The 27,214-nt window shown below is 46.2% G+C and overlaps 1 protein-coding gene and 1 long non-coding RNA gene across 2 annotated transcripts in view; one reads left to right on the forward strand and one right to left on the reverse strand.

The window, feature by feature from the left end:
* Positions 1–27,214, forward strand: part of LOC146753557 (uncharacterized) — a 127,201-nt gene that overhangs the window by 72,922 nt on the left and 27,065 nt on the right. The window lies entirely within an intron of this gene.
* Positions 9,249–12,132, reverse strand: LOC146753560 (uncharacterized). The gene is made up of 5 exons (XM_085530614.1): positions 11,656–12,132; positions 11,391–11,472; positions 10,994–11,120; positions 10,651–10,796; positions 9,249–10,331 (listed from the first exon to the last, which is right to left on the reverse strand). The coding sequence occupies exons 1-5, from the start codon at positions 11,893–11,895 to the stop codon at positions 9,907–9,909; spliced, it is 1,020 nt and encodes a 339-aa protein (XP_085386740.1). The 5' UTR covers positions 11,896–12,132; the 3' UTR covers positions 9,249–9,906.

The following is a 27,214-nucleotide window of genomic DNA, read 5'->3' on the forward strand; positions in this document are numbered from 1 at the left end:
ATTGTGATCAGGAAGGACACAGAGACTTGGAAGAACAATTTCAGGTTTGGGTTCTTTTAGGTCGACGTTAAGTTCCACATCTCCAAATTCACCTTTACTTTCTAACTTATTACTTGATTCTGTCACACAAGATGAAACACAAAGACTCTTCAATTCTTCACTGAGGTCATCTTCTGACACTTCTGCCACAACGGATGGAGCTTTCGCAGATTCATTAATTTCACCAAACAGCTGCTTCAGCTCTGCTAAAATGTTTTTAAAATTTGTTTCCAACTCCCGTTTCTCTTTTTCAATCCACATCCTTTCGTATCTTTCTTCCCACGGCTTTAGACTTAACTGCTTGTCAGCACTGTGGGATTCCTCATTTTCTTCTAGGGCTTCCTGATGAGAAATTTCTGCTTTGTCAGTCTGCTTTTCATGTGCTGTATTTTCTATCAAGTTGGTAGTTTCTAAAATATATTTATCCTTAAATAAGCAGATAAAGACAGAAAAATTGCCATGAAAAATGAAATTACCGTTAAGCCATATAATTTACATTGCAAACTCATCCCCCCATACAACAACAACAACAACAAAAAAACCAAAAAAACTAAAAAACACCAAAAAACCCCAAAAAGAAACAACAAGAATTTGACTTTACTCTTGATTTGTCAACTTCATTCTCCATTTCAGAATACCTGTTTAAATTGGGAGCCTCTTTCTTTGGCTTCCTGCATCTTCAGTTTTTTCACAGCTTTCTTAAGAAGCCTCTTGAACCTGCACAACAAATCAGTCAAGAAAATAAGCAAAGGAACTAGGTATCTATTTGTCATGCTTGTACAAGAAAAGCATAGCTATGGCTTGCTTCATTTTTAACATGCTCAACAGGCCAGAAGTTAATAAGAAAAACCAGCATTTCAATGCAATAGATCACCTGGAGGGTCCAAATTTCACCTCAACAGAGGAAAAAAAGACTTCCCTCCCCGAAGTGCAAGGCAGCCTACATTTGCTCTTCTTATGGCAGCTACAGAAAATCATAGGCTCATGTACCAGAACTGTCTTGCAAGAACTGATGTGAGATCTGAATTTGTTCAGAGAGTTAAACACACCTACTTTTACATTCAAGTTCCTTAAAGCCTGACTTCTAACTTACACGAGCTCTCTTTCAAATACTAGTGAACCATACCTGTCACATTCCTGCCGCAGTTCAGTATTTCTTTCCATTTCCTCGTCAAGATATGCTTCAAGCGATCGTTTCAATTCCATCAGCGTCTTCACTTTCTTTCCTTCATCCTTACACTTTCAAAAAACAAACAAATAAAAATACATGATACACTCAGCACAGGACAGTACACATAGCAACTGCAGATAGCACATATCCATCCCTTTGCCACATTCAGCAGAACACTGAGGCACAGGATTCTTGTGAACATTTAAATCACTTCAGGCTTCACACAAGCGGGCCAATACCTAGGGATACCAATTAACGCCCCTGCTGAAGCAAATGCTCCTCTGCCTTTTTATTGGGCTTCGTGCCATATAGCTGGAAAAAAGATGCTAGAGAACAGCTTCCGCAGTTCCTCTGCTAATAGGTCAGCTTGCACAGGTAGCCACAGCCCTGGAGAACACTGCACACTCTACAGCATTCATTCCAATGACCAGCAGGCTCTTGTGGAAGAGTCTGCTTTTCTGGAATTCACCAGTGTCTTCTCAGTCATTACATATTTGTGCATATCTTATTTGTGGGTGTTTACTAATTTAGTTGCTGTTCCTCGTGGTGTTTTTTCAGACAAACCACAGGAGAGCTGGCAACTAGTTCTGTAGTTTGCATTTGCACCTTATTTATTCTGCAAGGGTTTTAAGCTCCTGTTATTCTGAAAACCTGCAGCAGTTCCTCCATACACTGCTCTGAAAATAAGGGGTGTTTTAATCCTGCTTGGAAATCAAGGGGTCAGACAATAACCAGAAGGAAATCAAATAAAGAACACAGGAACTGCTGTGTTGCTCCATGTGCTCAACTGGTATCAAACCACACAGTCTTTCTGATAGCACAACTCCGAGATATACTCTTGGCTTTTATTCAATTCCTTCATGACTCCCAAATCACAATAGTACTCAGGGCCTGAGTAGCAGGGATATAAAATCAGAGTATGTAAGAACTCAAGAAAATGTCAGCATTGCTCTGATTCCAATTCATTCAAGCCTTCATTTCTCTTAGCAAATGAACAATAACAGATGATATTTCATCATCTGTGACACTGGCCTCTCCCATATGTACAAAGGATTTTCTATAACACCATTATGAGCATTGACACTGCCAATCCTACCTTCTCAGTGACTTGTTGAAGCTTGGAAGTTAGCATTGCAGATTCTGTCTTGAGTAAATTCAGCTGTCCATTGTACTGAAATACTGTCTGTGTTAAGGTTTCCTCACTCAGTTTAAGTTCCTTCTGAAGATAATCATCATCATTTCCCTTCCTGGCGTGCATTGCCAGGCCATGCAAAGATGCATCTCTCTCTACCCAGACTAATCAGCAATGGCACTGGCGCAGACAGCTGGCCAGGCCCTTTTTGGCCCATTCTTTCCTGCAGGAGAGTACATCTGCAGCTCCTTCTAATGGCTCAACACAGGGAACAAAGACAAGCCAGAGCTTCATACTGTACCTCCGTCACCGCCACCTCAGGCTCACGGCTGATCTCACTGCACGCAGCACCCATCACAGCAAGTGTGAACAGCTGGAACAGAGCAGAAACACACTTCTGTTTTCTCTATTCACACAGCCATGGAATAACGCACACAGCACAACCATCCCATCCACTTGCTGCATGACATGCTGAGTCTCAGGCTACGTGATGCCTGTCCACCCGGCAACTTTACGATGCTTCCTCAACTCAGCAAAGAAAACAACGGAAGAAGCACGGGACGGGTGCCACCTTTACAGATATCCCCTGCCTGCTTTGCACACCCCCATGCACGAACTGCATCGTGTGCCCTCCTTTGCATTCACAGACGTGTGCAAACCATCCCTGGGAACACCTACGTGCCTACACCTTCCACAAACACCCCTTTGTGTGCACCTGTGTGCAACCCAACTCCTCAGCACACGCACACGTTTGTGCCACCCTGTCCACGCACTCACCACGTGCCCTCCAGCATCACTGCTGCCTCCTCTGGTACCGGACCCGCAGATGCTTCAGAGCTCATTAGCACGGACTCAGCTGGGCCCTGTGCTGTGCAGTGTCTGTATTGATGAGCTGGATGAGGGCACTGAGGGCACCTCAGTAAGTTCGAGATTACACCAAAGTGGCTGCGAGTGTGGATCTGCCTGGAGGTAGCGAGGCCCTACTGAGGGACAGACTGGAGAGCTGGGCTGAAGACAATGGGATGAGGTTCAACAAGAACAAATGCCAGGTCCTGCACTTTGTCCACAATAACCCCATGCAGCGCTATAGGCTTGGGGCTGAGTGGCTGCAGGGCTGTGCAGAGGAAATAGACCTGGGGCTGTTGGTCGATGCTCAGCTGAACATGAGCCAACAGTGTGTCCAGGTGGCCAAGAAGGCCAACGGCATCCTGGCCTGTATAAGAAATAGTGTGGCCAGCAGGAGCAGAGAGGTAATCATCTCCTTGGACTCAACACTGGGGAGGCTGTGCCTCAAGTCTTATGTTCAGTTTTGGGCTCCTCGCTTCAAGAAAGTCATTGAGGCACTGGATCTTGTACGTGGAAGTCTGTCCCTTGAGCAGCTCCCATTCATCATCAGCTCACATTCTGAACCCCACTGCGCAAAACAGCAAAACTTCTACTGCAAATGGCTGCAGTCACCAAAGCTCAGCCCACGATCCAGGTATCAGCCTTCTCCCTTCTGTTTTCCATCTTAGCCCATAGTTTTACTCCAAAAAATGGAACTCCACTTCAACAGCCAAAACACAAACGGTGGCGCAGTGGTAGTTATACCACATTGCAACACCAGGGCCCGGGGTTCGAATCCCCCTTGTGGCACAAGTGGTAGAAGTGCCGCTCTGCTACACAGGGGCTCGAATCCCGGGAGTTGGACTCGATGATCTCTAAGGTCCCTTCCAACACGCACGAGACTATTACTATTGCTATTACAAACTAATACAACACTTTTCACTGCTCCTTCCTTCACCCCCAAATTAATGGTTACCTGACCTCCCCCACCCGCTCTGGCGACAGTGTTGTGAGGCGGCCCCGCGCTGACTGCAGCTCGGCCCCTCTGCAACCCGCACCTGGTGGAGGCTCTGAGGTTTTCTCATGGAAGATCTGGCAGCATAAGGGCCCTCAGCTCTCAACACTGGGAAAGCAGAAAAATGGCATCGGAAGACATTGCTAAGCTTGCAGAATCACTTACTTCTTTACTGTGGGTGTGGTGAGACACCGGAGCAGGTTGCCCTGCAAGGTTGTGAATGCCTCCTCGCTGGAAGCATTCAAAGCCAGGCTGGGTAGGACTTCGTAGAATGGCTTGAGTTGTGGACAGAGTTACCCAGGGCTGTGAGAACAGCTGAATGATTGTTGAGAACTGGTCAACTCGTGAGCCTGAGACCTGGGATCCTCCATCCTAGGGTGGAACTTTACTGGAGCACGTGGATGCCACCAAAACAAAAGGACTGTGTACAATAGACTGAGAGTTTGCTGAGTTTCTTGGTTAACAGAAAGCACAACTAACTCAGCAGCAAGTGACGTATTTGGGATAGGAGATGACAGCTGGACTTTGAACCTTAAGGACTGCCAAGAAAGAAGCCATCTGCTCAACCCCTGAGCTGCAAACTCTTTCCTTAGCAGAAATGTAGAGATCCAGAGAATCGTAGAATGGCTTGAGTTGGAAGGGACCTTCAAGACCATCAAGTTCCAAGTCGCAAAGTTGCAACTCACCAGATCCAACTGTCCAGGGCCTCACTCGACCCAGCCTTGAATACAAGCAGGGATGAGGCATCCCTACCTCCTGTCTTATCCACTGCCCCTCTCTCCTCAGTTGGCTGCAAACTTCCTGAAGGTGCGCCCAGTTCCATTCTCTTGGTCACTAAGAAAGATGTTGAAGTGCACTGGTCCCCAGGTGGACCCCTGAGAGACACCACTTGTCAGCAGCCTCTGAAGAAATGGATTATCACTTCCATTCTGCGAGGATGCCAGTGGTCCAGGAAAGATTTCAGAAAATACTTAGGCTTCTTTGGGTACATGCACTTAAATAACCAGTGAACGGCATCAGAAGAACCTCGTACGAGACAAGAGTGACTTAACAGTTGTTTCACTGGAATCCGCTTCTTTGGGTCTACCTAGTGGGCAGCAACACTTGAGCTGTTACTGATATCATTGAAAAGAACTGGAGACAATTGTTCTATTCCTAAGAGCTTCAAGGTACCTAGAAGCACAAATAGAAACCAGCAGTATTTCATCACTTCACCAAAAGGAAGGTCAAACACCTGAGCTGTGAAGAGCAGTTACAGAACCCATGGTTACAGCAAATGTTCCACCAGCATTTTGTATTTATGTGACTGCCTAGATGTATCTGAAATGCATACTTAGCATGTTCAGCTTTCTTTAGGAGACATCTTTTGCTTACAGATCGGTTTTAGTTATACAGTACAATTAAGAACATTCAAGTGCAAGCTGCTTGAAGACTAAGTAATTATTAAAATATTAATTGTTTCCAATACCTGTGAAAAGGTGATAACAGAGGATTGCTTAAAGGTGGCTAATATAGAGATATTGACCAAGATGGTGAGAAACAGTCAAAGGTTATTAACAAAGAAAACTCACCAATGATGATGCCTGGACAGGATAGCTGAGGCAGTTTCCACTGGGGAGCAGTCTCCAACAGATGCTGTCTCTGTGGTGGTCAGCCCTTAAATGAGGTCTCAGAGAGGGTGGAGTCAAAGTCGACCCCTTCTGGGAGCACAGCTAGATTACTCTCACCTGTGCTCCCACAGCTGACCCAACAATTGCCTCATCTGATTAATCAGTGGTTCAAGCTGTGATTTCCCATACAACCTGTCACTAGTACCATGTTTTTATTTGAGAATTTTCAGCACATGGCAACGCTAACCTTTTCTTCAAGGATTCAAGGCATGAAACAATTTAACTTATTTAAGCCCTGAATATTTTCTAAGTACTGCATCAGTGTTTTGAGCTTATGCAGCAGCATTTTGTAGATCACTCTGAGTAGAAGCAGCTCTTTTACCTGTAGCAGTTGGTTAAATAGTAGGGCACTGCCAGGTAAAATCCATTTTGGACAGTGTATTTTCCTCTCTGCAATAAAAATAAAATAAAATATAATAACTAAAATAAAAGAGGATTTAGAATGAACACTGAAAAATTATTTGGACGATACTGACATTACTTTCCACATGTAGGAACAGACATATGCAAAATCAGCCTTAAGAATCACTTGGATAAATTCAATGGTAAAATTAACATGTGCTTGGCTGACGGCAATGCTGGAAGGCAAATTGCTAACATGAGCTACAAAACGCATAAGATCACACCAGACACACTTTGTTCTAACAACAGTTATGGCATATAGTCCATTTCCTTCAGTATTCTGCTGAATACAAAGTCCTGCTTACAAATGGACCAAGTTTCAGTGTACAGCAGAGATTGTACCAGACTAAAAAGCCCCGTCATTCAATTCATGTGCTCAGGTTGTTATGCACTCAGAAAGGAAAAAGAACTAACTGTTGAATTCTGAAGGCAATCTGTGGGGTCCTACATTACCTCCTGATTCTGGAAGAGGAAATTCTAATAGCAAATGCAGAACTTTGCTCTTTGTAGACATGAGAAGTGCTGGCATTTAGTAACATTCATTTCTGGGAAATCAAATGTTGTGTCTCTATTTTTACTACAGATAGTATAGGGAGCAGCCAGTTAGAGAACCAGATACAAAAAATCCAGCCCATTGGCAAGAAAATACTTCTCCTTAAATTCTGCATGCTATCATGGTATAGAATCAGGCTACAGTGCCACATAGGCCAACCAAGCATAGAACCAAATCCACAAAATACTGGCAGACAAAGCAGCAAAAACAGGGACAATATTCAGCAGACAGGCCTTTCTACCCACAGCTCAGCATGTATGCAATCATAGGATCCTGCAAAATCATTTTATTCTATCCACAATCTCATCCTACATACAGTTCCTTAGAAGGTCCCTTAGGCACACCAACCCCATGCTCCTATTACAGACTCTTGCATAAGACAGGTGATATACCTACAAAATTATCTACAGCTTAGACTACGAAAACAGGGAGTCTAGCTACAGAAAATAATCTACCTGTGCTTCTGAGCAATCTGTTAACCACTCTCACACAGTTCAGGCCATTCCAAACAAGATGCAATGACATGTCAGCCACAGAAACAGCTTGATTTTAGGGTGTTTGTTTGGACAAGCCCCTGTTGCATACGGTGGTCAAACATGCATTACTTGGGGGCACACTGTATTTGATTTAACACATCCTCTTACCTTTGGCTTTGCACAGAGTCCAAAGTCTCTCAGCTTCAAATTGTCAATCAGCAGATTATCCCGGTGGATGAGAAAGCAGTCAGGAATGATTTCCACCCAAGTGCCCAAGGAAACATATTTTCTCTTCTCTTCTTTCCTGCTGTGGACAGTCGTTCCCAGTCTACTCAAAGCTCGCTCGCTCTCGCTGTCTCAGAGATCTTCACTGACAGCTGGCAAGTACAACAAGATCATCAGCTGCATTAAAAAGCAGCACAACCAGACCAGGACAAGTCATTCCTGCTTCAACACTCATTGCACCACATGTACAATACTGTATCTGGTTTTTGGCCAGGAAGGATAACAACCTGAAGCAAGTTCTGTGGATGACCTCCAGCCTGTGCAGGGGGCTGAAGCTCCCACTCAGAGAAGAGAAGCTGGGGAGAAAGATGTTTGTTCAGAGTGCAGAGGAACCTCATGGCAGCTTCTCAGTGCCTACGGGGTGGGGAGAGGGGGTGCGTATGAAGATTGACTGAGGCTCTGGCCAGCAGGTCACGATGGGATAGTGACAGGAAACAGTCATACACCAAAACAGCAGACTAGATAGAAGGAAATAGCTTTCCAAGCACTGAACATATTACCCAGAGAGAACATGCAGTCTCATCCCTCGGGCATGTGCTTTTTTTTCAGTGGGGAAAGGTTCTATAGATATAGGGATTTCCTAAGACGCCTTGGAAAATGCACATGTTGTAATGATTTGCTTTACTGAGAGATACCAGAAGCTTTCAAAATGCCAAGCTCTAACCTACTGGTGAGGAAACATTCAAGCCTTCCAGTACCTAACCTGTGCTTCAAGACTTCAGTGACAGAAAATCCATTGGATGGGGCCAGAGGAATGCATCTCACCCCATACCCTCTGTACAGCCACCATTTGTTTAAAGGATCACTCTTCCTTGAGGCACAAAACTAGAGCAGGTTACACAACAGACTGACACCACAAGGGCTTCTCTCTAGATACAAACTGCAGCAAAGAACATCACAAAAATGTGAAACCAACACTCAGATCAGATCTGTGTCTCCGCTCCGCTCATTAGGAACATCATGTTTTACTCCCCTTTCAGAGGAAGACACTTCTTCAAGGATAACATAATCCAGCTCAGCTACATGACACAGTACCAAGTAGCAGTAATTATCTAACATTTCCTGTAGGGAAACAATCCTAAGCACAAGTTATTGTCTGAGTTTCGGCTGGAACTGAATGATTTTCTTCAGTGTCCGATTTAATACTACGTTTTCATTCTAGAGAAACAATGGAGATAGCGCAGTGATGCTTACAGCTGCTGCCAGGCAGCGTTGTACAGAGCCACAGTCAATCTCAGCTGAGAGCCCAAGGAAGTGAGAAGGAACAGAACTAGGACAGCTGACTTAAACTGGCCAAAGGATATTCCATACTATATGACATATTGTGGAAGGAGTTTTGAAGGGGGTAGAACTTCATGTCAATCTCGACCACTACTAGGAGGCTAACTGGACACTGATTGGTAGGTGGTGAGCAATTGCTTTTGCATTCATCATAACTATTATCCTTTTCTCTATCTCAGTAAATAATTCTATCTCAACACATGAGTTCTACTTTGTGTTTTTTTTTCCCCCTTCAATTCTCTCCTGCAATCCACTGGAATGGAGTGGAGTACTGTAACTTTCTCCCCCAACAGAAAATGCGTAATGCTTTAATTAGAGGAAGAGGTAATCAGCACCATCAATTTCCAACTGGTTTCAGAAATTCCATTTCAAGTTTATCCAAATTAAACCTGACTTAGAGAACTGACAGGAGCTGTCAATCTATTCTCAGATTAATTCTAGAGTGGTGAGACAGACTGTTAGGCGTGCTGTTTCTGTACAAAGATGACACTTACCCGTTCCAACTGTTTCATGGAATTCCTAGTACTTGAGAATTTCCTCGTAGTCACTGACAGACATCCTGAATGTGCAAGAACTGAAGATCCTCCAAGCACGTGCAATGAGGAAGTGCCAGCAGTGTTCACATCCTACTTAGGACATATTCTTAGAGGCAGAAGGGACACTCGTGGCAGATCCAGCAATGCTCATCTTCTCACCAACGTGCATCCCCCTCTCACCCAGCAACAACAAAACACAGTGCATGAAGCTGGCTTCACTTAGGTTAACAATATGGAACATCCCTCAGGGCTTTGTGCCACAGAGCAGTAGCAGGGCTGGACTACAGCTTTAGGAAGCAGTGGATGCCTTTCCCTGTATGGTTACAGTTTCCCTGCACGCACCCCACAGCCAGAGCGTTGCAAGCCGAGCTGCCTTGCTGTTTCTTGCATTCATCCCAGTCTTTGTGAATGAAAACTCGGAATGCAGTCAAGGCGTTGATTGAGCACGAGTGTGCCTTTATTCAATAGGAGAAAGGAGGGAATGAAAGGTCTGGGGTAAAGATGGGACACGTCCTCTGATGTTAAGGGGAAAGTGGCTCAGAGCTTGAGCTGCTGCCTGGTGCCTGGGACTGGAGGCCTGACTCCAAGTCCCCCTCCATGAGGCTCGGCTGCTCTTCAGTAACGCTGTCCTGGTCCTGCTTGGAGGTGTTGCTGTCGAGGCAGTCGGGCTGCACTTGGGCTGGGCTGTCCTGGAAAGGCACCAGGCCACAGTCCAGGCTTGTAACTGTGGCATCTGGTAGGCTCAGGTCAGGAGCTTCTGGAGGGATGGGATGAATGAGGGCTTCAACAACGATGACATTCTTCTCTGCATAACTGATGTTATATGGAAGGCTTTCATCAGAACTGCAGCATCCTGTGCTTCTCAACAGCTCTTCATTGATGGAATCACTGGATGCATGATCGTAACATGCCCTGCGTCTTGGGGATATACAAGGGCTCGGGTCACCTAGGAAGGAGTAGATGCACAACGGTTAGTGTCGAACGTTCACAAGATGAACCATTAAAGAGGTTCTTGACACTTGGCTATGTAGTGGTGGTGGGGAGAAGCCAATAAGCTTCTAGCAACAGTGTCACTGTCTTGAAAGTGATCCTCGTGCAGGCCCAGCTCTTGTGTTGACAAGAGACTCATTTGGGAAAGACAGGGGTCAACCAAAGATGTCAGGCATGGGCTTGAACGCCAGAAGGAAGTACAAGCCCACTAAAAGCATGAATTCTACCTGTGTTGCTGACAAGCAGTGTTTTGAAAGCTGGATTTGCACCCTTACCTGCCAGGACCAAGACTTCTGCTTCAGAGGGCTCCCTGGCACTGCTCTGCAGTTGGCGTTCGGCCACAGGGGATGGTTTGCCCAGGCAGAAGCAGGAACGCCAACTGCAAGCTGCTGACTCTGCCCTCTTACTGGGAGTACTCATTCTGCAGAGAAAACAGAGCATGCTGTCAGTCATGGTGCAGGGTGAGGGAAGAGCTGCACTGAGCCCTTGCCAATTGTTGCCTGTTCCTGGCACTGCCTGCTTTCTGCTGAAACACAGCTTAGAAATGCGCTCTGTTTCAAACAGCAGAGGCTGCTTCCATTCCTACAGCTCAGCCCTCAAGTCCTGCTGGCTAAATACCTCTCAACGATGTCAAGCAAGGACATGGATCCAGAGAATGTCGTTGGTTCCGGCTGCTTTGCTCTCCTGGGGTGGGCCTTCACCAGGGAACGAAGGCGGGTGATGAGTTTGCCCCGTTTCCTTGCCACTGAGCAACAAAACAAAGAAACCAGTTCATTTCAGGCTTGGCTCAGTTGGACGTGGCTGAGTGCAATGCATTCGACAGAGCACGTAACAACAGGAATTACATTCCCAACAAGGACACACGAGAACGGATTTTCCTCATCCCTGGAGGTGCCCAAGGAGCTTAATGCAGTTCTCTTGCTAAGCTTGCTGAACTTGGGCATTTACAAACCCCCTGAAAGCCACATTCTGTCTACATTTTACTAACCCGCGTTGACAAATGTAAAATACGTACCTGGAATTGGCAAGGAATTCACCAGTGACTCGGGAAGTTTTCCCCTGATGAGTTCCACGCACTCACCAGGGAAAAAACCAACCTGTAATAAGAACAAAAAGACAGGTGGGCATTAGCGCAAGCCCAGAGCCAAAGGGAAGGTCCTCTGACATCGGCACAGGGCAACTGTTTGTGGCAAGAAGCCATCCTGTGCAGGCAGAGCAGCTCCAACTTGAGATTCCCAATTCTGCTGAAGTTGAAATTATAGTCGGAAGCGTGTGCCTACCTCAAAGCCACGCTTGCCTCTCCACCAGGGGCTCATCTCCTTTGGTGGCATATCAACAATGCACACGATGTCTCCAACCTGCAAAAGATGAAACATCAATCCCAGCTTCAGCACAGCTGGCAGGAAAGAACAGCTCAAATAACTGCCTTCTTGTGTGCTGCAGAATATCCTCAAGCTTGACAGCAAACTCCTCCCAACCCAGAACAAGTCTAAGCTGCAACAGAACCTTCGAATCTTCATCTCACATGATATACTAAAGGTGTCTGAGACTATTCCTGCTGTGTTCACAGCTTATGCTACTTTCCCATGCATGACAACAAGGAACGCTTGGAACTGCTTACCTCCAGAGAGAGCTCATCCGGCCCCTGGGCGACGTGGCACTTGATAACATGGGCTGCCGCAATCGCTGGTATGTTAACAGATGAAATAGCACGCACCAGCTGCGGCTCCCGCATGTTATCAGCCTGCAAAACAGAGCACAGGCCGTGGTCAGGAGCTGAGGACAAACCAGGAGGATTTCAAGGTGAGGAGCACATCTGCAGAGAAAGCTGAAGCAAATGCGCTCTATCCTTATCAGGAGCACTTCAGAAGGAGCTGCATGTCTCATCACAGTTATTTCTCTTCCTGGCGTGCATTGCCAGGACATGCAAAGATGCATCTCTCTCTACCCAGACTAATCAGCAACGGCATTGGCGCAGAAAGTTAGCCAGGCCCTTTTGGGCCCATTCTTTCCTGCAGAAGATTACACCTGCAGCTCCTTCTAATGGCTCAACTCGGAAAAAAGAACAGCCAGAGCTTCATACTGTACCTCCGTCGCCGCCACCTCAGGCTCACGGCTGATCCCACTGCACGCGACGCCCATCACAGCAAATGTGAAGAGCTGGAACAGAGCAGAAACACACTTCTGTTTTCTCTATTCACACAGCACAGTATGGACAGACTTCCTCAGAGCTACCCGCACATACCCTGCAGCAAAACCATGCGGGGGGACAAAACATGGCACGTACCTGGCAGTGAGATCACCTCAAGCTATCTGCAGCAGTTCCTTGTCGCTTTGCTCAGATCGAATGAGAGCAAAAGCTGCACCGAGGCAGTGGGCGGAGGGCGAGGAGAGGAGAGAGAAAGAGCAGGTCAGTGAGCAGGGCTAAGACAGTCATGGAATAACACACACAGCACAACCGTCCCATCCACTTGCTGCAAGACATGCTTAGTTTCAGGCTACGTGATTCCTGTCCGCCCAGCAACTTTACGATGCTTCCAAAATTGAGCAAAGAAGACAATGGAAGAAGCACGGGACAGGTGTCAACTTTACTGATACCCCCTTTGGAACGTGTGTACCAGGGGAAAATTACGTCTGATGGTCAAGAGTAAGCAATACGGTGCTGTGAGCTCAAACAGCCAGCAGTTCTCAACACCTCACTGCCCACCCATCCATCCCACACCAGCTCAACTTACCTACAAGCTGCTGCACACGATGGTGTGAAGAAAAAGGCAATAAAGTCACTAACTAACTAACTAACTAACTAACTAACTAACTAACTAACTAACTAACTAACGGCACTAACTAACTAACGACTCTAACTAACTAACGTCACTAACTAACAACACTAACAACACTAACTAACAACACTAACTAACAACACTAACAACACTAACTAACAACACTAACTAACAACACTAACTAACAACACTAACTAACAACACTAACTAACTAACAACACTAACTAATTAACGACACTAAAGGCACAAGAACAACAAGTCAACAACCACTCCGACCACTAGCTCACCCACAAAGGAACACAGAGCGCACCGCTCCTCCCCTCATTCCAGACGCTTATGACATCACCAACGGCCAACAGCCTGGTCCACCATGACCCCCCACAAGGCGGGGAGCCAAGACCACGTGGTCACATCTGATTCCTACACGGCACCACAACATTCCAGGACTCAGTGTGGGCTTGGAATTCTATCCTGGTGTGGCAGCGCAATGGGAGGTGTTAGGGCACAGCTGAAGAGCTGACAGACAACGGACGTTTCCAAAGGAGGGTGCCAGATTAACTCTCAGCATTCTCTTGCGGGGCTCTTAGGAATGCTTCAAACCCATTTTCACTGCCTAGCTCATTTCTAGAAAGTCCAGTTGAGAAATGCTCACTTTGTCTGGGGAACGCCTCTATGCATCATGAATGAAAAATAAAATAAAATGGGCACGCGACCCTATGAAACTTACCTCTCTGCTCTTGCTGTCAGCCAGACACCTCAGATGAGCATGACGTGTCCCTGCTCCTGAATGAAGATTCACCCAAGTCTGTGTTCCTCTCTGCTCCATCTCTGGGTCTAAAAGAAACACAGGCAGAGATGATTACAAGATCCTTTGTGCAGACGAAAGACAAGGGTGCACACGAATTCTGTTTAGCAAGAAATACTACAGTCCCAATGGACTGCTGTGGTAGTACTTGAATCCTCATTTGGGGCTGGAGCTCAACAGGTCAACACATCAGAAATAACACAAAGTGCATCTGGAAGACGTGTCTCAAAGCCCAGAAAATCCAACACGGGAGGGGGCTGGACAGTGGACCACAAGTGTCCATTTCCATTGCAGCTCCCTGTAGAGAACAGCACCAATCAGCAGGCGTGAATCAATTCATTCACAAGCTGCACAATGACTCTGTTCTTTACATGATAAAGAAACACACAGAGATTCCTGACCAAAAAGTTGGGAGTTTAATAACGACCAAAGAGGTTCCTGTTCCTACGCCTCATCCTCTCACCCCAACTCCTGGATGATGCCCACAGGCTTCAAGTCAGCTCTCAAATCCATTGAACTCCAGTCACAGAACTCCATCAAAAAGGATGTCACACATGTGACACTTACATACATTTTGCATCAGAAACAGTGACGCCAGCAGGAGCAGAGAGGTGACTGTACCCCTGTACTCAGCACTGGTGAGGCCACAGCTCGAATTCTGTTTCCAGTTTGTGGCCCCTCACTGCAAAAAAGACACTGAGGCATTGGAACGTGTTCAAAGAAGGGCAACAAAGCTGGTGAGGGGTCTGGAGCACAATGGGGCCATATGAGGAGAGGCTGCAGGAGATGGGAATGTCCAGCCTGGAGAAGAGATGGCTCAGGGGAGACCTCATTGCTCTCTATAACTTCCTGAAGGGAGGTTGCAGTGAGCTGGGGGTCGGCCTCTTCTCTCGTGTCATTACTGATAGAACTAGAGGGAATGGTTTCAAGCTGCGGCAGGAGAGGTTCAGGCTGGACATTAGGAAATATTACTTCTCAGAAAGGGTGGCCAGGCACTGGAATGGACTGCCCAGGGAGGTGGTGGAGTCACCCACCCTGGGGGTGTTCAAGGAACGTCTGCAGAAATCCCTGCTGAAATCCTGACCTCTGCCACAGGTGGCTGAGTGACACAAAAGCTGTGTCCTTGGTTCCCGGCCTTACCTTCCCATGCTGTTCATCTTGCTCTGCAGCTCCTGCTCTGAATAGTCTTCTTATATTCCCATGTGATGTACCCTGAAATACATCATTTAGTGAGTCTGAACAAAACAGAAGACATTAATTGGAACTGTGAAGAAATGTTTTTTGCACTTTACTTGGAGAATGTTACATGCTATACCTTCTTTTCTCAATTGTAACACATGATTTTTTATAAAAAGAAACATAGCAAGTCAGCTTTTCAGTGTGCACATTGATGAAACTTGGTGAAATACAACTTCAGAAAAAGGTAATTTGAAAATATAAATATTCTTTTCAGAATCTCTGCTATTAGTTACCGTTCCCATGTTCTGATTTGATGATGATTCTCTCAGAGCTGTTTTGTCACTCCCCCCCTCAAATGCACTTCAAGTGCTTTAGGAGCATCACTGGAATTTTGAATAAACTTGATATATTTTAGCAAAGCTGCTACAGATGCATGACTGAAGTACTTTGGAAAAATATAATCTTGATTGAACAATGAACAGTGTTATTTAATTATAATCCAGGTAATTAAATTAATTAAACCAAGGGAATCACCTCCCAGTCAGTCAGCTCCCACCAGGGAAATCGCTTCCCTGCCAAGCAGATGCAACCAACACAAGCTGCTACATCACTCTAGGGCCCCACCGAGTCTTCCCAAGGGGTCTCCAAAGGCTTCCCTGTTGACTTCTGGGAACCTGGGAACACTTACATGGAAGCCAGTGCCACCTAATGTGCCCCAGAGGTCTCTCAGGGCCCCGCAATTAGCTCTACAGACATCCAGACATGCCCCAGAGCAAGTATGTGTGCTGTAGGGAGCCCAAGAGACATTCCAGAGCACCCTAGTACTCCTCAGTGAGCTCAAGGGTTCTTCACCTGTCTCTAAATATGCCCTACTGGACTTTGTTTTCTCTTCTGGAGCCCTCCTTGGTTATCAGCTTTGCTTTCTCATGCCATTTATCTCACTCCACAGCTTTTGCTCAGAATATTCTTTCTTGCATTCCCACATTCCAACAGAATCACAGAATTGTAGGGGTTGGAAGGGACCTCTAGAGATCATCGAGTCCAACCCCCCTGCCAATGCAGGCTCCCTACACCACGTTGCACAGGAAGGTGTTCAGGCGGGTCTTGAATATCTCCAGAGAAGGAGACTCCACCACCTCCCTGGGCAGCCTGTTCCAGTGCTCCGTCACCCTCACCATAAAGAAGTTATAGTGCACATTCATGTGGAACTTCCTATGCACAAGTTTCACCCCATTACCCCTAGTCCTGTCCCCACGCACTACTGAAAAGAGACCAGCCGTGCCACTATGGCCCCCACACCTCAGGTATTTATAAACCTGGATCAAATCCCCTCTCAGCACTGCCAACGACAACCCTCTGCACTCTGCCAGTCAGACAGTTCTTGACCCAATTCACTGTACACTCATCTATTCCATGCTTCCTCAGCTTTGTTATAAGGATGTCATGGGGGACAATATCAAAATCCTTTCTGAAATCAAGGTAGACTACATCTGCCACTCTCCCCCTATCCACCCAGCCAGTGACATCTTCATAAAAGGCCACCAGGTTGGTCAAGCACGACCTCCCCTTGGTGAACCCATGCTGAGTACTCCTGATAACCTGCTTTACTCCCAGTTCTCTGGAGATGGCATCCAGCACAAGCTGTTCCATCACATTCCCTGGGACAGAGGTGAGGCTGACTGGCCTATAGTTACCTGGGTCCTCCTTCTTGCCATTTTTTAAAGACCGGAGTGACACTGGTCATCCTCCAGTCTTCAGACACCTCCCCAGTTTCCAAGGCCTCTGAATGACTACAGAGAGCGGCTCAGCAATGACCTCCACCAGCTCTCTCAGCACCCGTGGATGCACCCCATCAGGTCCCAAGGATTTATGGACCTTAATGTTTCCTAGGCACTCACGGACCACCTCTTCCCTGACTAAAGGGAAATCTCCCATTCCCCAGACTCTCTCATTAACCTCCATGTTCTGGGATTCCTCAGGGAGAGCCTTTTCACTAAAGACAGAAGCAAAGAAAGCATACAGTATTTCCGCCTTCTCAGCATCCTCTGTTACCAGAATGCCTTCCTCCCCCCCTTGTCTTTTGTTTATTAGCAAACTATTAACATACTACAAAATAATAGCACTAATTACATAAGTAACATCATCATGCCAGCATCCCGACCACCTGCTTTAGAGATTTATCCTTCATTTTGTGTAACACTTCAAACACTGCAAAGAAACAAAGCAAGTGCAGAAACAGGACGCCACTTCCCTCAGGATTTTACATTCTCATTCATGTCTGACAGATGGAGGCCCTGACAACAAGAGCTGTGTCTGTCCATAACAAGGACTCACCTCTGCAGGTGCAGGGGCAGCTCTCAGAGAAGCCTTCTTCATTTCTGCTTTCTTCTCTTTTTGTCTTTTGTCTGGGAGCTGGTGTCAATCTGCCTGAGGGAAGGGAGGCCCCTTCAGAGGGATCTAGATAAGCTGGATCAACCTCACTGGGCTGAGGTGAATGGGATGAGGTTCAGTGAGGCCAAATGCCAGGTCCTGCACTTTGGCCACAATAACCCCATGCAGCGCTATAGGCTTGGGGCTGAGTGGCTGCAGGGCTGTGCAGAGGAAATGGACCTGGGGCTGTTGGTCGATGCTCAGCTGAACATGAGCCAAAAGTGTGCCCAGGTGGCCAAGAAGGCCAACGGCATCCTGGCCTGTATAAGAAATAGTGTGGCCAGCAGGAGCAGAGAGGTAATCATCCCCTTGGACTCAACACTGGGGAGGCTGCGCCTCAAGTCTTATGTTCAGTTTTGGGCTCCTCGCTTCAAGAAAGTCATTGAGGCACTGGATCTTGTACGTGGAAGTCTGTCCCTTGAGCAGCTCCCATTCATCATCAGCTCCCATTATGAACCCCACTGTGCAAAACTTCTACTGCAAATGGCTGCAGTCACCAAAGCTCAGGCCACGATCCAGGTATCAGCCTTCTCCCTTCTGTTTTCCATCTTAGCCCATAGTTTTGCTCCCCAAAATGGAACTGCACTCCAACAGTCAAAACACAAACTAATACATCACTTTCACTGCTCCTTCCCGCACCCCCATAGGAATGGTTACCTGACATCCCCTACAGCACAGCACCTGCTCACTAGAAATATTCAAACTCTATTCTTTCATACTTCTTGAGACAGGACGGTAAAAACTCACATCTGCATGATAGTAAGGACAGTCTGTCCCCATCACATCCCTCTGTGTGCTGAAAGCTGCCATTGGATCTCTTGCAGCCTGCTGGCTGCTGCTCACAAACACAGGGAACTGCACCACACTGATTCTAAAGAGAGAAAGGAAGAAACGCTGGTGGGAATGAGCACCCAAGGTTTGCAGAGATGCTCCAGATTGTGCCAGAGATGGAATATCACAGTGCTGGGACATGATTGATCACTAAGGAAAACACTTGGAAGCACATTCAATCAGCAGAAGCTGTAATTACTGGGCACAGTCAGCTTTCCTATGGCTCAGCTGGAGTAGGAGGGTGCTCTCACACATCTGCTCAGGGGCTTCAGCTGAGACACTTGCACAATGCTGGGATCATTCTGATGGAAACTATGTCTTCAGATACCATGGTTAAATCCATCCAAAATGATCAAGCGGAGCCTTAGCTCTTGAGCAGCACTTCTTCCCCACCCTTCACTACTCCAAGCAGCTCCAACAAACTTCTCAGAAGAAATCCAGGCCAGCACAGACCTGGCAGACCAGAACCAAGTGCAGCTGGTGGGACGGCAGTGCCCACTCCTTGCTTCCACCCTGCTCCAGCAGGTTAAGGAGTCTGAGCCTCACTGGCTTTTGAGAGCTCAAGACTTTCAGCACCTCATGCCAACATTTCTCACTAAGATACACCTCAGGCATTGAATTCTCTTCTCACTACCTCCTCCCAGTCCTTCCCTAGGAACAGAAACCAGTCAGATTCTACAGCAAACTACAGCATCTGCACTGCAAGAGCACACTGAACCACCTGCAACAATGAAACATGGTTTTGGAGAGTGGGTTTGAAAACACACCTTTAGACAGCTGTCTCCCTGTAGCCAAAAGGAAACCAAGCAGCAAAAGAAGAGTCCAGCCTGAAACATGCCCATGCTACTAGCCCAGGTTTTTCACAGTGAATGCAGAATCCATCCTGTTCATGAGCTAACAAATGACCAGTGGGTCTCCCCTTGCTCCACGCCTTCTCCTTCAAAGCCAGAAAAAGAAAGAAAAAACAAGCAGAAGAAACCCAGACGTACCTTTCCACACACAGAGCAGAAAGTGGAACAGCAGTTGTCTCCTTCCTGAGACATGGTGGGGAGCATCCCAGAGGAAGCCCAAGTTCTTTGCTTCTCTCCACAGGGACTTCAAGCACTCTTGGCAAGAGCTGCTTTGGTTCTCTCTTCAACTGCTTCCATCACCAGAATCTCCTTTGGAAAAGGAACACTAAAGAAAGAATCAGCAAATGAAAAAGAATGAGCAATAACCACTTTCCCAGCTTTACTCTGACATGCAATTAAGACTCTCGACTCGGGCAAGGTCTTAAAATCAGCTGGTTACAAGAACTGTCCCACAATATATCCAGCTTCTGTACAGCTGCCGTTATTTCTGACAGCGAGTGTAATCACAGAATCATAGAATGGCCCGGGTTGGAAGGGACCTCAAGGATCATGAAGATCAATCACCTCCCTGTCCCTGCTGGCCATCCCCTCTTCTGATGGAGCCCAGGGGACCATTTGCTCTCTGAGCTGCAAGAGCACGCTGATGGCTCACGTTCTGTTTTTCATCCACCAGGACCCCCAGGTCCTTCTCTGCGGGGCTTCTCTTAAGGACTGCTCCTCCCAGTCTGTAGAAATTCCTGGGATTCCTCCAGCCCAAGTGCAAAACCTTGCACTTTGCTGTGTTCAACCTCATTAGATTCACCTAGGCCAACCTCTCGGCTGAGCTCCCTCTGAATGGCATCCCTTCCTTCCACTGCATCAGCCGCACCACTCAGCAAACAGCAGAGGGTGCACTCCATTGCATCACTGGTGTCACTGATAACCATGTAAAAAAGCACTGGTCCCAAGAACTGGTCCTGAACACCTCCAGGGATCCCACCACCTCCCTGGGCAGCCTGTGCCAGTTAATTCTGTGTGCAGAACTGCCAGTATGAAATATTATGCTATCGTGACAAAGAGAGAGAAGAAAAGCAAAATTAAGACTAGCTGACAAGCCTTGGCAGGGTGTTCTGCTTTCCTTAAATTTATACCCATTATTCAGTTCTCCTTGGAGCTGTCTCCATACCTCTCTGGAGTTTGTTCTTTGAGAAGAAGCAATTAAGTAAGCTCTCCAATGCCAAAGTGCAGACACTACTCTAGGGCTTTCTCATCTCTCCATGGATCAACAAGGGTGACAAGCCAGCAGAATATGATGAGGAGACTCATGCACACTCAGTGAAAAAAAAACAACACAATTGTTGCTGGGAAGAAGGTGCATTTGCATTTGTGTCATCTGCAGAGGGTACTGCAGAAATGGAAAGTCTTCCACTGGAGCAAACAAAGGGCTCTCATTTATTGCAATCAAGGCCCAGCGTGTGGATCTCAGAGATCAGACCTACACCCTGCAGCAAAACAGACTTTCCCTGTGTGGGAAAGTTCAGTTTCTCTCTACATCTGTGTAAGAAAAAGCCCACCATGGAATGACAGCTAAGTAAACATCCCTGTGACTCTTCACAGGTCTCTTCTACATTTGGGATCACTGCTACAAAAAGAGTTGTTGACATCATCTCTCGTGGCCACCCTGAGAGAAGAGCAGGAAGGCTGGGATGCTCTTTTTCCTATCTTTCCCTTGATTTCCTCTATATCCCAGGGACAAATCACAGGACAGAACACAGAAATCAAATGGCTCTACAAAGCAGATTGGCCAGTTCAAGTCAAAACAGCCACTGAAAACACCCCAGATGCTGTCTGACAACAGCTGGACTGTCGGGGAGTCAGGTGAATGCAGTCTGCTGGCCCTGGGCAGGAAGAGGACAGCCCAGACTGTCACATACCTTTCACTGAAAGATGATAGAGCATTTTATCCCCTCACAGATGCACTGACAACTTCCAGCATCATCCATTGAGACGCTGTGAATTTTCAGGGTGTGTTTCTTCCCCACAATGTGCAGTTCATATTTTTCACTGGCCTTGAGCTCCTTCCCATCCTTCATCCACTCCACAGTAGCGCCTGTGTCTGAAAGCTCAGCCTGCAGTTTGGCTTCCTCACGCAGCCGAGCGGAGATCTTTTCTACATCTTTGCTCTTATTGGTAAATCTCACTGCAGCACCTGTCAGGAGCAAAGGCCTCGTTATTTCAATTGCTATCAGGCTAACCTGGTCAATGTTTGCTGCAACACCTCTGAAAATGTATCACCTTCTGTTCCTGCACTCATCATTGAGTCAGTGCTGAGCAATTCAAGATATTTCATTTGGTCTTCTTGCCGGATTTACTAAGTAAAACTCAACCAAACATCTCCTTCTACTGATTAAGAATTCTCTAAACATGCTTCTGCAGAGGTTTCCACCCAATGACAAACAGGTCCTCCCATCATGAATGTTTATTTGTTCTATTTGGTCATGCAAATCTGATTGAAAGAGTTATTATTGGAATGATTGCTCCCCTACTTCTAAACTATTCCAGTGCAATCAGAAAGGCTGTCTGAACCTGGAGCTGAAAGTACTGCTCTATGGTGATGCAGTGGTAAACCTGCTGACTGAATGCACTGGCCAAGAGCTGTGAACTGCAGACATTCATCAGCTGGCATGAAGCAATCTGGTTCAGATACCAAGCAGCTGGGTAGACTGGCTTACCCTACACTCAGTGCTATCATGTTTAGGTCATTACCAGGACTCACGTCAGTCCATGGGATGCAATTTCAGGTATTTGGTACAGTCAGTGAATGCCTGCAGCCACAGTTCTAATCATCAGATCACAGCAACTATGCCTTGAATGGAAGAGGAAAGGAGAAGGATCAAAGCAAATACCTCTCACTCTCATCTTGGTGCTGACATCAACATTCTTGGCAACAAATTTCACTTCTGCTCCATCATCGTTCTTGGGGACGTTCTTTATGATTAGGCTGTGAGTAGTTTGGGTTCTCTTGATGATGCAGGTCTCGCTTTCCTGTTAGACTTTACCAATGAGGTACCAAGTGCCGCAACACGTTGTTGTAAGGTCAATAGTAAACGTGGCATCCCCTCCAGGTACAGCTTCACCAGTTGTTAGGGGGGATTTCACAGCCAGGACTGGTTCTGAGGAAGAACAACATGTTTGTCTTAATGCTCTTTAGATGCAAGTCTGGTATCTCATTTAGAGATGGAAGATTAAATCATAGGGACATTTCTATTTCTCCCTTTGCATGAGTGCTGGAAGAGGCACTTCTATGCTCAAGATCTGTTACAGAAAGTTCTGCCTCTTGCACATGTGAGATATCAAAACATAAGTATATTCATGTCTCTCTCACAGAAACAGAAATTGTATCACTTTAGTGGTAGCTGGAGGTTGATAGGAGAACTAGGAAGAAGGGAAAGCCTTTGGTGTGTTAATGCACTACTATCCTTAAAGTCAAAGGAAACATCTTAAGGGAACCAACACAGCTGCTCAGCACACACTGACCCATTTCCATTGGGGTTTTTGTGCTTACCAAGGTGCACGCTCCCTGGGAATTCCAGAGACGGGCTCTGTCCATGCGCATTGACTGCAGACACTCGGAACTGATCATCAGCCTCTTCAGACAGATTGCTCACCATGAACTCTGGGACGGGGACATGAGACTCGTGGCACCTCACCCACGTGAAGCCAGTTAGTTTATTGGGTTCCACAATGTAGCCATTGATTGGAATGGGGCTGTGCATCTTCGGAGGGGACCATGCCAGCGTCACTGAGCTTTCTGTTTTATTTTTCACCACGGGGTCAGCTGGGGGCTGGGTGGGAGGTTTTCTGGGAGCTGAACAGAAATAAATACAGAAATATTAGCATAAGGTCATGTAGGCTGGAAAAGACCTTCAAGATCAGCAGACTCAACTTTCAGCATGACCTAGTGAGTCCCACCATTAACTACTGTGCTACCTGAGGACATACATGACAAGCTTATTCCTGCAGGTATTTGCATAGTGAATATATTCACCCTCTGGTTGCTTTGGAACATTTTAGAGGTTAAAATCCCATCAGACTTTTTCACTGTGTGCAGCCACTGATACAGGCAGGAGGCTGGGAATTACCTGATGGGCTCTAGTGACAGACTACTGACACAGTAAAGGATTGATTTCATTTCATTTTGGCCATCAGAAAGTTTGGTGTCTGGTTTCAGTAATCCAATTATAATTTAAGTCTGCAATTATAATCATATGGAGAACAGCGCATTTAGGAGAACTCATCTCATCTTAATAAACCTGAATGAAATCACAGAATCATAGGATCACGGGAGGGCTTGGGTTGGAAGAAACCTTCAAGATCATCCAGTTCTAAACACCCTGCCATGGGCTGGCTGCCCACTAACCAGCTCAGGCTGCCCATCACCCATCCAGCCTCGCCTTCAACACCAAGGACAGGCATCCACAGCTTCTCTGGGCAGCCTGAAATGGAAGCAATGAGCCACACGTTGAAGACACTCAAATATTCATGACTGCAGATAGAGCCAAATACTCCATGCATATTGCCTGCCTGGTAAATGGTATTAAAATGCCAACAATAGACTCATCCAGCACATTGAAAATGGTGTGAACATGGCGTACAGGATTCTTCCAGCAGCTAGTTAGATCTGCAAAGAGTAAAAATAGGAAATCTCAATGGGATACAATTTTCCCTCATAACATAAAGAGACACGTAACTGCTTTGGGGTGCACTGTTACCAGCCTGTCAGTTGCTGTTGGTCAGTGCTGGATGCCAAAGGTCCCACTAACACAGCATGAAGCCGAAAGCTAGACGCTGGAATCAGATCTCCTGACCTTACCATCAGAAATTGAGATGTCATATTTTGCTCAGAGGTGCCTGCTTGTAGGAGGGACAGCTTCCGAGCTTTTTCTGCTCAAGGAACCAGCTCAAGCTTCAGGATTTAAACAGCAGTCAGAAATTAAACTGAGCTTTGTCACCTCCATCAAATAGAAGGAGTGGTTGGGTGGTACAGCTTTCCAAATCACTTAGAAACTGTCACAACAATCAGATGCCGACCTTTTCTTTTTGAACTTGTTAATACATAGAGCTTAATAGCATCAGAATGCCCCAAGCACTTCAGATAACATGACAGCTGTAAACCCTTCTTTAAGGATTCCTTTGTTTAACCACTGAGTAACTGTAATTCAGTGGTGCTGGTGGGAGAAGGGAAGTCCTAATCTTCCCAGATGGTGAATAGAGTTGATGTTCACATGCAGACTGGTGCTGCAGCACAGCCAGAAACCAATCATTTGGGAAACACAGCACCAAGAAAATAATGGGAATAGCTTCATAAAATCAGGCAGCTTCACCCAAATTTCATGTCAGGTCCATTATTCTTCCTATTTTCAGGAAGAAAGGTTTTCCCTTTTTCTTGTAGTATCATTTTCTTTTCCTTTCATGCAAGCAGCTTTGTAGCTTACAAATTGTTTTCTAATCACCTCCTGGTGTGGACAAATCACACAGGTTTGACTCCATGTTTTACATAGTTAGCATTTTATATTTGTTCCAGTATGGAACTGTACAGCCATAGAATGGCCTGGGTTGAAAAGGATCTCAAAGATCATCCAGTTCCAACCCCCTGCTATGTGCAGGGTAGCCAACCATCATACCTGGCTGCCCAGAGCCACATCCAGCCTGGCCTTGAATGCCTGCAGGGATGGGGCATCCACAGCCTCCTTGGGCAACCTGTTCCAGTGCGTCACCACCCTCTGGGTGGAAAACTTCCTCCTAAGATCCAACCTAAACCTCCGCGGTCTCAGTTTAAAACCATTCCCCCTTGTCCTATCACTATCCACCCTCATACACAGCCATTCCCCCTCCTGTTTATATGCTCCCTTCAAGTACTGAAAGGCCACAATGAGGTCTCCACGCAGCCTGCTCTTCTCCAGGCTAAACAAGCCCAGATCCCTCCACCTTTCCTTATAGGAGAGATGCTCCAGCCCTCTGATCATCACAGTGGCCCTCCTCTGGACCCAACCCAACATCTCAACAACGTTATTGTCCACAGAAAGCATATAACCCTCATTCAATTGCCATTCCACTCAGCTTAGAGCACTACTAAAACCAGCATCTTCACCTTAGCTCATCACACTGCTGCAGTTCCTTTTACAAGGATTTCACTGGCAAAAATGAAATCAAAGCCGTCACAAGGGATTTAGCACAGTTACGTGTTACTGGCTACGAGAGCTGTCAGCACAGTCACCTGTCAGGCTTTGCTGCTGTTCTCTTTATGCAGAGGCACAACAAGGTTCAGACACTTCACAGTGCAGTTCTCACTTGGACTGTAAAGAAAAAGGAGGCTTGAAAAGCAGTGTGTGGAAAACAAAGAAACAAGAATTAGAACAACAGTGGGGACATGGCACTTGTAGGAATTGCTCCGCCTTTAACAGCAGAGCGATTCAAAAAGGATGAGGGCATTGCAAACCAGACCAGTTTGGTCAGATTAACAACTGCAAGTAGTGGCTTCCAAAATTCCAGACATGAAATCAAAGCTGGAAAAACTCTTCACATTTTCATCTCTCAAGTTTTAGTACATTGTGCATTACAGTGCAAACAAGTCTTCACATACAACTTGGAAGCTAAGGACAAGTCTGACAAAACAGACTGCACAAAAATGATGGATAATTAACAGAGCAAATTGCTCTTTCAAAAACTTAGTAATAGAAAGAGATCTCTGAAGCTGCTGTTCTGTAGAGCCCCAAAGCAGTCGCTTGAGGCAGTTCAGGATTAGCCAGAGACAAACCAGCCAGCTGTGTGAACTGAGACCAATTGCACTTTTCTAGTCTGTGGCCACTGACAGCTTCTGAGAGCTACCAAGCAATGCAACCTAGCAGAATTCAGAAGGGAAACCAAGAGAGCCTACCTGAGCTCCACTGCCTTGAAATGCTCTGTGGAGAGGGAAGGGAAAGAGGGGAAAACAAACACCGCTCTACATCCCTCTGAGCCAATAGACGCTTTGCCCTGGATTAGCTCTGGTGCTGCATAAGCTGGGCTTCCACAGCATGTGTTCAGGCGGTAATCAAGGCCTCCCTGGAAGAACACAAATAAGAGAGAGAAACGTTTGTTTTAACAGAGTTTATGTCTTCTGGTCATAACACTTCAGAAGCCTCAGAGGCTTCTTCTCTTGTGTATATTTTCATTCATCTTCTATTTTGCTTTCATTCAATGTGATCTCACTAAGCAAATATTGTCTAAGACCAATAGCATCACATAAATGTGCAGATCTCAAGCTGCTCACTTATCTAGTACCCTTGGCATGATGCTTTATCTTCTTCAGCTGATCATCTAGATTGTGCCTGTTGATTCTGCAACAACAGCCTGTTGGTCTCGATTACCTGTGTGAGGCTCTAACTTTGGCCAGGAAAAATCATTTGAGGATAAGTAATTCTCTTGGAATCAGTAAGGCAGTCTTCCCTTTCTTTCTTACCAGCACCCATCTTACATGTTAATAAAGGCTTCTGGAAATCAGTTTTAAGATCAAGAAACAATTCAGTTCAAGCATATGCAATCACAGGATCCGTACATCACCTGCAAAAGTCATTTTATTCTATCCACAATCTCATCCTACATACAGATCCTTAGAAGGTTCCTTAGGCACACCAACCTCATGCTCCTATTGCAGACCCTTGCATAAGACAGGTGATATACCTACAAGATTATCTACAGCTTAGACTATGAAAACAGGGAGTCTAGCTAGAGAAAATAATCTACCTGTGCTTCTGAGCAATCTGTTAACCACTCTCACACAGTTCAGGCCATTCCAAACAAGATGCAATGACATGTCAGCCACAGAAACAGCTTGATTTTAGGGTGTTTGTTTGGACAAGCCCCTGTTGCATAGGGTGGTCAAACATGCATTACTTGGGGGCACATTGTATTTGATTTAACACATCCTCTTACCTTTGGCTTT

This window comes from Coturnix japonica, chromosome Z (assembly GCF_054131305.1).
Source record: "Coturnix japonica strain WE chromosome Z, WE-NBRP24, whole genome shotgun sequence".
Classification (NCBI taxonomy): Eukaryota; Metazoa; Chordata; class Aves; order Galliformes; family Phasianidae; genus Coturnix; species Coturnix japonica.

Excerpts from the sequence above, each read along its gene's own strand:
- LOC146753560 (XM_085530614.1), bottom strand. The coding sequence starts at position 11,895 with ATGAAGATTCGAAGGTTCTGTTGCAGCTTAGACTTGTTCTGGGTTGGG. Across the intron at positions 11,473-11,655 it reads GAGGCAAGCGTGGCTTTGAG|GTTGGTTTTTTCCCTGGTGA; the intron begins GTAGGCACACGC and ends TTCTTATTACAG. Across the intron at positions 10,332-10,650 it reads AGAAGTCTTGGTCCTGGCAG|GTGACCCGAGCCCTTGTATA; the intron begins GTAAGGGTGCAA and ends ACTCCTTCCTAG.